This window comes from Wyeomyia smithii, chromosome 3 (genome assembly GCF_029784165.1).
Source record: "Wyeomyia smithii strain HCP4-BCI-WySm-NY-G18 chromosome 3, ASM2978416v1, whole genome shotgun sequence".
Taxonomy (NCBI): domain Eukaryota; kingdom Metazoa; phylum Arthropoda; class Insecta; order Diptera; family Culicidae; genus Wyeomyia; species Wyeomyia smithii.
Window position 1 is genome coordinate 185618480 of NC_073696.1, and position 12293 is coordinate 185630772.

Genomic DNA, 12293 nt, shown 5'->3' on the forward strand with positions numbered 1-12293 from the left:
GCCCGCAGAAATAACCATTTCTGGAACTTGGACCCTGTTGCTCTACGTTGGTTATCCTGTCGCTATTGAATCCATCCTAGTCGTGACGAAGAAGTCTGTCTTGAAGTCGTGTAGCATGAAAATTAATGGACAGGTCCTCACCTGCACCCTGGCTAAGGCGACCGCCGATGCGAATGACTTCACCTTTTCTGAGTTGTGGGTTGAACCAGCGAAGACGAGATGATGTGGATATTACTCAATTTTTATATAGTGTTTTCCATTCCTCTGGAAAGGCGGCCTGCTGCACACATCGAATGAGAGCAAATTCAGCACCTTGCAGCTCACTTAACGTAAGTGGTTCAAACATTTTACGTTCAGCTCTTGGAGTTCGTAAGACGGTGGAAAGTCGTCTCCAATACGCTGTCGTTCGCACCAAGCGGCTATAACTGGAGAAAAGAGCGATATACTCGTCGATAAATGAAGAATCTGGTTGTGATGTAGCTATATGAGCAGTCTTTCGAACTTCCCTCGAACATTCGGGATTGGATTGTGTCTCCAACGGCGAAGTGGGCCAGAACTCCGATGATTTTCGAAGCCATGTGGGTCCTTCCCACCAGACCTTACAGGAAGCTAGTTCGTCTGCAGGAAGCCCTCTGGATATGATGTCTGCAGGATTTTCTACCCCATGAACGAAATGCCACTCACAATTTTGAGTTAAGCGTTGGATTGTAGCCACTCTGTTTGCTACAAACGTAGTCCATGTTAACGGTCTTGCCTGAAGCCAACTCAGTACTGTTGTTGAATAAACCCAGAAGTGAATTCTAGCATCAATACGAAGCGAATCGGATACCTTGCCATATAACTCGGCTGCCGAACGAGCTCCGCGAAGCTCGAGGCGAGGGATGCTTATTTGCTTTGGAGGAGCAACCTTGGAACGCGAAGTGAGTAACGCAGTTTTCGTTTGTCCCGACGAATTCGTTGATTTGACGTAAACGCCATATGCCGTCTCGGAAGCATCCGAGAAAAGGTTTTCAGGTAACTCTTGATCACAATCGTGTGTCGTTGCTGTTCTTAAGACCCCACAACCGACTAGGCCCAAGGGATCGAACAATTTGGCGACAGAAGAGAGTGTGTTCCGTTTGGTAACTGCAGATTCTCGGTCGATCGTTATGTTCGGGATGACATACTTTAGCCGATCAGTTTGAGGCTCCCAATGTAAGCCCAAAGTTTTTATTGACTGATCCTTATCGAAGTCCACTAGATCCTTGATCGCACGGTTTTCCTCTGGAACGTCTTGAAGAGAAGCTGGAACATTGCTTGCCCATTTTCGTAACTTCATGCCTGCCGAGTTGAACATTGCTTCCATTTGTTTACGTAACTCAATTGCTTCGTTGACCGTTTTTGCACCAGTGAAAAGGTCATCGACATAAAAGTCTTTGCACGCCACCTCTGCTGCCAAAGGATAGTGGCACTTTTCATCCGTTGCCAGCTGCGAAACAACTCGAGTCGCTAAGAATGGTGCCGAAGCGGTACCGTAGGTAACCGTTTTGAGCTCGTATACACCAATAGGTTCGTCCGGAGTCCTTTGCAGATGTGTGTCTCCTGGGTGTAGCCGAATCTGCCGATACATCTTTGTAATGTCGGCGATGAGCATTATTGGGTGTAAACGAGACCGAATGATTATGGACCTCCAATCCTGTTGCACGGTGGGCCCTACAAGCATGACGTCATTTAGAGACCGGCCTGTTGCGCTCTTACAGGAGGCATCAAATACGACGCGAACCTTCGTCGTACTGCTCTCCGCTCGAATCACTGGATGATGAGGAAGGAAGAAGGCTTGAGAGGAGGCGTTGTTTTCATCGATTCTCTCCATGTGGCCAAGCTGAAAATACTCGTCCATGAATTTTCTATACTCCGTCGCTAAACCGGGATCGCGACCTAGACGATTTTCGATAAGTCGATAGCGATGTAGGGCGGAACGCCTATTATCACCCAAATTGTCCAATAGATTTCTTTTTAGTGGTAATCGTACAACATAGCGACCGTCAGAGTCTCGAGTGACGGTTTCGGAGAAAATTTTCCCACAAAGTGCCTCTTCTGGAGAGTACGCTGTAGTAGGTTCGTCTTCAATTGCCCAAAAACGTTCCATATCGTTATGCAGATCCGCCGTACTTGCAACGTTACAAACAAACGCACTTCGAGGAGCGCCTTCGCTTACTTTTCCGGACACGATCCATCCGAAAACCGAATTAACAAGCGTAGGCAGAGTATCTCCGAGTGAAATTCGACCTGAAGCCTTGAATAGGTCAAAAAACACTTCTGCTCCGAGTACTACATCGATGGAGCCGGGATCATAAAAGGATGGATCGGCTAACTGTATTCCCGTTGGAAGGGACCATGACGTCACATCAACTGACATGGACGGTAAATCCACAGTGACTTTTGGGAGAACGAGTAGTTCTATTGCGGTGGCGAAATCCGTTATACGTGATTTTATTGTGGAACGGATCTTATGCAGAACTCGCGTAGAGGATTGTCCAATACCCGCAATTGCAATGCTAACCCTTTCTCGGCGGATGCTCATGCGTTGGGTTGCCCTTTCAGTGATGAAACTGCACTCGCTTCCTGAGTCCAATAACGCTCAAACTGGATATTCACCTCCGCTGCCGTCGACTAGTAGAATAACAGCTTGGATACTACTGTTCGTTGTACCAGGCTGTACCGCAGACGCTGATGACACATGCTCTTCGTTACGTTGGCTAGATGGATTACGCGGACGAGACAGTGAACCAGTAGTGTGTGAAACATTGCCTTGAAATGATTGTTGGCTTGTACTGGTACAAATTAACGTGTGATGATGACCCCGACAATTACGGCAGGTGCTTTCCGACGAACAATTTCGTGCCATATGGCCCTGTCGCAAACAGTTTCTACAGAGTTGTTTGCTGCGAACTATGTTTTCCTTTGCTTCGATAGGCATCTTCGGGAATTTTTCACATTGATATAAAGAATGTGGACCAGAACAAGCAAGACACCCCCTTGGACCCTTTTGTATCGCGCCATGATTTCCTGCTCGCAACCCACTATATTTCTTCGGAAACGAAGGTTGTGACTGAGGTTCTGATTTGTTAACGACCGACTGCAGGACATTAACTCGAGCTTGCAAGAATCCAGTCAACTGGTGAAATCCCGCTTGATAACTGGGTCCAGACGCGCGCTGAGCAGATGAATTAGTAATGCTCGGTATGTTCCCCCAATTGCTTTAAAATTCTAACGTTAGCCTCAAAGCGTTCAATTAATGAGTGCAATCCAGTGGCAGACTCGCGTTTCATGCAGGGGAATTCAAAAAGCGATTGGATATATATTCGTTGGAGGCGTCGCGGATTCAAAAAATGATCCATTAACATTTTGAATTAATTTAAGAGCCTCACCGCTTAACGAAGAGCGTAAATAATAAAATTTCTGGATTGTCGTTAGGTGCGTTGAGGTATGCACAAGAGACACAAATAAATCATGGAAGTTGAGCCAGCTCTCAAACTCTCCACTGAAAATGGGCTACTTAATATCGGGCAATTTGACCTGCGGCGCTTGGTGCGGTGGCTCTTGAGATCGGGGTTGATTTACTTGCGAGTTGGTTGGCGACCGGTTATGAAACATCAGCATACCTTTCGCGCGGTAGTAAGCCTTTTCCACCTCAGTTCGCTCTTTCAGCAAATTTTCCTGTTCTTCTTCATCGTTCATTAGCAGCTCCAACTCGGCTTGGACTTTATTGAACTCCATCCAGAGGGCTTTGAGGTTCTCCAATCGCACGGGAATTTCAACAGCATCTCGCTCCTCTTCGAAGTTAGTGACGAAGCTCGTGATAGTGGAAAATGAAAGGATGACGCTGCGCTTGCGGATCTTGAATCCACGAAGCTTCCGTTCCAACGTTGACGTCATTGCGAGTAATCTAGAAACGACTGACCGCGTAGACCGGACGAAACAAATATAAAAAATAGGAAAACTAATCACCTTCTAAAGGCAAGTGTATTGCCTTGAATAATTGAAATCAGCTTCGTTGGTCCAGAAAATCGTCGAGAATCGGCGCAGTACTGCACTGCTTGATGTCACACAACGTTGATCACAATAGCGTAAAATCTCTCCTTGTTACAAATAGTCGATCTTCCAAACGCAATAACGATGCCGAATTGATGAAATAATGTCGATGAGGCGTTCAGAATGCTTTGTATGGTACGTTTTTAATAGCAAAGTCAATGACGAATGGCGGATCCCGCTCAATGCATATGAGATAAAAAAGCAATGGCGTCCATAAGCTTTGTGTTGCACTATTGCAATGGCGAATTCTTCATGATAGGCCAAATGGCGCAAAGCAGCGTGGCTCAGATTTAGATAGATGGAATTTTCGACATCTATCCGGTTCGAAGGACCATGTTGCGAACTCGGGAGAACAGTGACGATCTTGCTTCTTGCTGCGTCTTAAATTTTAATCCAGTGCCCGTGGCTCTCGTGCACGCTGAATTTGTCTCCTGGCGTATACGAAGGGACTTACCAATGTTTTTTTATTTACTTTGAACTCGACCGAAATATGCATGCAGAAACTACTTTTTTTAGACTTACCACATACTTAAATTTATTTGTTTTGGCTTAATCTAACAGAAAATACGTTAACAGTTAAAACCGAGATACATTTTCAACCGATGCGGGAGTGTTGGGTGACTGGGCTGTGTGCCAGTGTATCGAATCGTATCCAATTAGCCACTGAGGCTTATTACAGGAGTCACTTCACGGTGAAATGACAACCGTAATAGGCACGGTGAAAGTGATTCCCATTTGATTTGCACGCGTCTTTTTTCACCGTGAGATTTTTTCACTTCGTTCTCACCGCGAGGTGACATCCGTAATAAGCCTCACTGACTCGAGATGATCGTGGCTTGCCAGCAGCGAGCGTATATCATTTGATTATGCCTCCGATAACTCGTAGTGAGTGTTAATCGTGCCCTTGAGTGCCGATAGCAATTCGTTGCTTGCCGAAGATGATTTGATAACGGATGGACATTGGGATGTGCAGGCGGAGAACTCGTCGATATCGAACAACATTTTCAACCTGTCTTTACTAGAAGGTACTTTCCCTGGCGCATGGAAATTGTCTGCCGTGACGCCCATCCACAAAACCGGCAACGCACACGACGTTAAGAACTACCGACCAATCTCGATTCTCTGTTGTCTTGCAAAAACACTCGAACTGTTGATTCACGATAGGATGTACGAAGCCGCTAAACCTATTATATCGCAAAATCAACATGGTTTTGTTAAAAACCGCTCTACAACCACGAATCTCATGGTTTATGCTAGCATGCTCAACACTCGTTTGGAAAAACACTGCCAAGTGGATAGTGTCTACCTAGATTTAGCCAAAGCATTTGATAAGGTGCCGCACGAACTAACACTAAGAAAGCTAGAAAAGTTAGGTTTTCCTAGCTGGCTCATCTTGTGGCTCCCCTCCTACTTACAGGACAGATCGGCTTTAGTGAAATTTAATTCCGCAGAGTCAGCTCGGTTTTCGACACCTTCTGGTGTAGCACAAGGCAGCCACTTTGTTTTGTTTGTGAACGACTTGAGCCACCGCCTTAATTCTCATCACCTCATGTACGCCGACGATTTGAAGGTTTACCGAGTCATCAGCTCATTGGTCGATCGTGCCGCTTTACAGCAAGACATCAACAATATTGTGTTCTGGTGTAAATTGAATGGCATGGAGATGAACGCGACGAAGTGTAAAACAATCAGCTTCACCAGAGCGTGGACGCAGCAGCACTACGAGTACAGAGTGAATGGTTTCAACCTAGAACGTGTTACTTCGATACAGGACTTAGGAGTTACCATGAACAGTAGGCTCTGTTTTAACGAGCATATCACAGCGACAACATGTAAAGCTTTCGCCCTGCTCGGTTTCATCCGCCGAAATGCTCGCGACTTTAGCGACGTGTATGCTCTCAAAAAACTCTATTGCTCGATTGTGCGAAGCGTTCTTGAATATGCTGTTCAAATATGGGCACCCCATCAAGAAGCCCAAATCGTTCGCATGGAAAGGATTCAACGGTGTTTTCTTCGTTTCGCTCTACGACGATTACCTTGGGTTGAGCCTCGAAGATTACCTTCGTATGATCAGCGATGCCGCTTGATTGGATTAGAACCCTTGCACCAGAGACGCACATTCTTGCAACGCATGTTTGCTTTCGATATACTGAGCAATCGTATTGATTGCCCTGACCTACTACAGCAGGTAAACATCTACGTGCCAGCGCATCGATCACGCCCACGCTCACTGTTCTGGACACGTAGACATCGAACAGTATAACTAGACAATGTTTTAAAATTAGTATAAGATATAATCACTAGTTAAGGTCAGTCTATACAGCTAGAACTGAAGACGAAGTTAAATAAATGAATAAATAAATAATTTCAACGTATACACCAAAGTCGCTTTTTACGCGGGGGATACGTGCCGCGTAAAAGGAAACCGCGTAAAAAATAATCGCGTAAATTCCTGAATCTACGTGAAAAAACGCGTAAATTCCGGATTCCGAAATAAAAAAAAACGGAATCCGCGTAAGAATAAAACACCGCGTAAATTCCGGAATCTGCGTAAAAAACCGCGTAATTTCCGGAATCCACGTAAAAATGACCACATAAAAAAACCTGCATAAAAAACTGTAAAACAAGGCGACCTTAGTGAACTTTTCGTCAAGCAAGGGAGAGTAACACTTTTTCATCCAGTAATGAGTAGCTTTTGCGTACGTCTAAGCGAAAAACTGAAAACGATTTGACTTCAGTCTAAATGCTACAGACTGCCATTAATGCATTGGTGGAGGAAAACTGAATTGTCCTTTCAAAATAAAGTTGTCACTTTACCCCACTCGCTGACCATCTTCTACCCTACCTGAGGAGCTAATTGGCCAATCTGTCAACCGCTCAAAAATGATAAAATGCACTGAAGCCTTTTAACGCGTATTACGGAATTTACGCAGATTTCAGAACTTACGCTGTTTTTTATGCACATTTCAGAATTTACGAGTTTTTAACGCGGATTTCGGAATTTACACGTTTTTTTACCCCAATTTACGACTTCAGAGTTTTCACGGTTTTTTTTACCCGAATTTCGGTATTAATCCACGCGGTTTTTTTACTCGGATTTCGGAATTAACGCGGTTTTCAGAAATTTCTCGTTTTTTACGCGAACTTTGGAAATTACCAGTTTATTTTCTCAGACTTTGGAATTCACGTGAAGTTTTACGCAGATCTTACAATTAACGCCATTTTTTACCCGGATTTTGGAACTTACGTGTTTTTCACGCGGATTTTTCCCGCGCTACGTGTCTCCTCGTAAAAAAAAAACTTTAGTGTATCCGCAAAATTGCGAGCTGTTTAAGGTAGTTCATATTTTCGCATAATACAGCCATACCTCGGTAGAAGGCAACCTCGATTTAACGTTACTCGATATAACGTAACTTTTACCTCGATATAACGTAACTTTTTAAGATGTATTGATATTGAATATAAATGATATAGCAACTGTGTTTGGGGTATAAATTGCTTCGAAAATATGTAGTAAGTTTTGAAACCAATGAAACCAATGCGAAAGTTGTCCCAAATGGGCACAAGAAAGGTGTTGAGATACTAATGGGTGATGGGATTAAGTTTCCACGCATCCTTCAGTAACAATTCACAGTCTTGCATCAACTATTTTTTTTGTTTGTTGAAATTTTCTCTAAAGAAAAGCATAAGAAAGGTTTCAAATTACTGGTAGGTGATGGGAAATAGGTTTCCGCGCATTTTTGCATTTCAACAGTCTTGCATCAATTAAAAAACTTTTTTTTGCTTGTTGAAAAATTGTCCTAAATGGGCTTAAGAATGGTTAAAAATTACTGATAGGTGATGGAAAATAGGTTTTCGCGCATCTTTGAGTAATCATTAACATTCTTGCATGAATTTAAAAAAAAATTCTTTTGCTTCGATATAACGTAACTCGATATAACGAAGCGGAAATGAAAATAAAGTTGCCTTATATCGAGGTATAACTGTATTACCGGTATAAAGTAATGGAACATTTTTACCATAAATGACCAACTTTTCCCGTTCTCCCCTAAGTACCGATTTATGCATTAGTCTTATGTTACACAAATTTCAAAGTTCTATTCCGATCCAATCCGACATACATATAGATGCTGAGACCAACGTCAACCGCTGCGCTATCCCCGTTGCCACAGTAGTGGACGCTTCCGTTGCCATTGGTATCCGCTGCCTTGCATCACGTGGTCCTGCTCTATCGATGCTGAGACGCGCTTTAATATCCGTTGCCATACCAAAGCTGTGGTCGTTATCCGCTGCACTGCTACTGCTGTTGTATCCACTGCTGCTGCTAAGGGAGGACTGCTCCTGTTGCAGTCTAGAATTATAATGAGCGGCTTCGGCTGAAACAGGCTCTTATATAGGCCAAATAGCATATTTTAAATTGCAAGGTATATGATTCTGTCGACCGTGCTTGGGAAGTAATCATATAACGACCAATCAGAGGTCGAATTTTTTGTTTTGACAAGGCTTGACTATTTTCAATAGTACAATAGTTTGAATAATAAATTTACAATTATCTTCATTTAGGAAGAATCTTAGAAGATTTTCCAATCTATTGCTGCAAGAACGAAGGAAATCCATCGAATACTAACCGATTTATTAGCATTTGAAATTGGACATATTTTTCACTTTTTTCGGTTTTAGATTTTCTTTTTTCATCCCTATGTAGCCGAACTTCCTGAGAGAAGTATTCTACTTCAAAAATTTCATTGAATGATAAAGAAAGGCAATGTTTTCAGAGAATGAAAAGCCTGCTTTCGTCATCTGATGTACTCATTTACCCAGACTATAATCAAGCTTTCATTTTGACAACAGACGCTTCCGATTTTGCAATTGGTGCAGTTCTGTCACAAGGAGAATTAGGGAAAGACAAACCTATTCACTTTGCCTCTAAAACACTTTCAAAAACCGAAGAAGGGTATACAGTACCAGAAAAAGAAATGCTTGCCATTTTTTGGGCATTGCAAACGTTTAGAAACTATCTCTATGGATCGAAATTTCAAATCTTAACCGATCATCAGCCACTAACGTTCGCTTTATCTCCAAGAAACACGAACGCCAAGCTAAAGCGCTGGAAGGCATATTTGGAAGAGCACGACTACAAGATCGTGTACAAACCGGGGAAGACTAATGTAGTTGCGGTCGCACTCAGCAGGATTGTTTGTTCAATGACGGGAACACAACACTCCACAGACACTAGCGATGACTTCTGTATCGTTTCCACAGAAGCACCGCTTAACGTATTCAAACACCAAGTGATTATTAAAGAAGGACCAGACCAAATAGCAACAGAAGAGCCATTTCCAGGCTTTACTGGGATTACAGTACAAATTAACGAAATTAATGATTCTACTTTATTTCAGGCCCTGAAAACTCATTTCGATCCCACCAAGGTTAACGGATTGTTTACGTCTGAAAAAATAATGGGGAAAATCCAAGAAGTCTTCAAAGATAAATTTGGAAGCAGTAAGACGTTAAAAATTCGTTGCACCCAAAAGCTTTTACAGGACGTCAAAGAGGAAAATCTGCAATAGGACGTTATAAAAAACGAACATTTAAGAGCCCACAGAGGTGCAGATGAAAATAAACAACAAATTCTTAGGCAATTCTATTTTCCTAGAATTCAGCCAAAGATCAAAGAATTCATCGCAACCTGTCGCATTTGCCACGAATGCAAATATGATAGGATCCCTATCCATTTTCCTCTCCAAAAGACTCCTATTCCAACTGGACCATTCCAAATCGCCCATATAGATATTCTTTTCTTAGAGAACCTGCGTTTTCTTACATATATTGATAAATTTTCAGAATTTGCTCAGATCAAATTTATTGAATCTCGAGCTGCTATAGACCTAACCCCAGCAATAAAAGATATTCTTCTTAAATATCAACCACCAAAAGTCTTAGTTATGGATAACGAAAAATCGTTCATGACGGGAGAACTTGTGCATTTTTACAATACTTATGAGATCGAACCGTACGTTACAGCTACCGGTCGCAGTGAGATGAATGGAATCGTTGAAAGGTTGCATTCTACACTGTTAGAAATATATCGGATTCAAAAAGCAGAAAATCCTGAGAAGTCCGTGATCGATCTCGTAAATATTTCTATCCATAAATATAATTCCACTATCCATTCATGCACCAGGTTTACACCATACGAAATAATCCTACCATCGAACAGATCACAGACGATTGTTGAGACCGTTTTTAAAAATCTCACCATTAAACAGAAGAAGGACTTATCGTTACATAATAAAAATAAGACGGACGTTGCAATTGACGACAACATAGACGCCTTTGAAAAAACAAGACGAAGAGTCAAACACTGCAACAGATATAAACAAATTAAAATTGCGAAAGTCAACAAAAGTACTGTTACCACACCTGACGGAAGACGTATCCATAAAAACGATATAAAAATTAGAAAAGCCTAACTTTCTGTCTACCTTACAGACTATTACTCTTATTCATCACTTAAACATCGGAAACTAGACAAGACGCAAAAATCGAACTACGGGATTTGCGACATCAGCCAATTTTGGCATTTCACCATGGAGAAGGACGACTCAGACTGGACTACAAATATTACATCCACCATCTCAATCTCACCATTATCAGAACGCAAATCAATAGCCTCCGAGACCAGTTTGAAAACTTTAGCCCAAAACAGTTTACAGATTTGATAACAGAAAAATTTAATGAAGTAAAATTTGCCTTAAAGAGTATAGACCCAGTTAGGAGATATAAACGTTGGGACAGTTTAGGAACTTTTTGGAAATATTTAGCAGGTAGCCCAGATGCCAATGATTTGCAAATTATAAATTCATCTATGAATAATTTTATCATCAATAATAACAAACAAGTAAAAATCAACCGCGAAATCAATTTACAATTAAAGGAGGCTATGTTTCAAACAAAAAAGGCAATTCAATTGTTCAATGAAGGATCTATCGAAATTTATTGTACAAAAATTTTATTCCACCTTAACTACTTGTCTGAAAAACTCAACCAAATAATTGATACTATAATGTTAGCCAAATTAGGATAAGTTTACGAAAAAATTTTAAGACCAAGAGAAATAGATATATTAATTATAGACTTTGCTAGAGAAAATATAACAGTTCACACTGCAGTAGAAGAAGCCACCAACTTCGCGACGACAGTCGTAGCATCAAATAATATGGAGATCGCACTTATCATCAAGATGCCAAAGCTAGATCCCAGAACTTTCAGCAAAGTACGCTTGTTCCCAATTATACACGAAGATAAACAGATACATACACTTCATCCATTTTACTTAACACATGATGATGAAACTAATCGAATTAATTCAACCGAACCAACTATATTTTTCGTATACGAAATTCAACCGGATAATTCAACATGTATACCCAAGTTGTTGAGAGGAGAGCCTGCGACTTGCAATTATACTTAAAACCTTGTCGAAGAGGAAATCATTTTTCTCGACGAAACACACATACTAGTAAACACTATGAGAAATTTTACACTATCATCAACCTGTGGAATTCCAAACAGAACTCTTTCAGGGTCATTTCTCATTTCTTTTAGTAACTGCCGTTTATATATAAACGACGTTTTATATATTTCGAAGACTCGAACATTGCCAGGTAATCCAATCCAACTTCATTTAGACGGAGTTCATATCAAAAAGCAACGAGAGATACTTAATCTTAGTATGAAACACCTTCATAATCTTCAATTGGAGAATCGGAAGGAGTTGGAATTGCTCCGGTTAAATAGTACCAGTTTGCAGTTCCCTCATTGGAGTATCTTTGGAGGAATGGCAATCACGCCATTTATAATCGGTTTCGTATTTTTCTTGAGTTTTCTCGTCCACAGAAACAAAACTCTTCGAATCAACTTCAGTAATTCAACTCAAGGCCACAATCCAACATAGAGTCCGGAATAACGCAGCACCTAGCCGACCTTCAACCCAGGTTCAGAAAATTGACAACCCAAGACGTGATTCGGATGGATTCGATTCTATAAGGGGGGACGAGTTAGCAACGAAGATTCATCCTGAAAAAAGGATGCACCAACACCACTCACCGTGCGAAGGCAACGAGACCACCGCCGAGCACCGATAACCTGAATACGACGCAACACATGTTGTCAACGAGTAGACCGTCATCGGGCATCAGTGACCTAGTCACATCGCA

The 12293-nt window shown here is 41.7% G+C and overlaps 1 protein-coding gene and 1 pseudogene across 1 annotated transcript; one reads left to right on the plus strand and one right to left on the minus strand.

The window, feature by feature from the left end:
• Window positions 1–235: 235 nt before the first annotated feature.
• On the minus strand, window positions 236–2398 carry LOC129728911 (uncharacterized). The gene has a single exon (XM_055687387.1). The coding sequence runs from the start codon at window positions 2396–2398 to the stop codon at window positions 236–238; it is 2163 nt and encodes a 720-aa protein (XP_055543362.1).
• Window positions 2399–4899: 2501 nt separating this feature from the next.
• Window positions 4900–12031, plus strand: LOC129728912 (uncharacterized; annotated as a pseudogene).
• The last annotated feature ends 262 nt before the right edge of the window (window positions 12032–12293 follow it).

Coding starts and splice junctions, on each gene's coding strand:
- LOC129728911 (XM_055687387.1), bottom strand. CDS start 2,398: ATGTCAGTTGATGTGACGTCATGGTCCCTTCCAACGGGAATACAGTTA.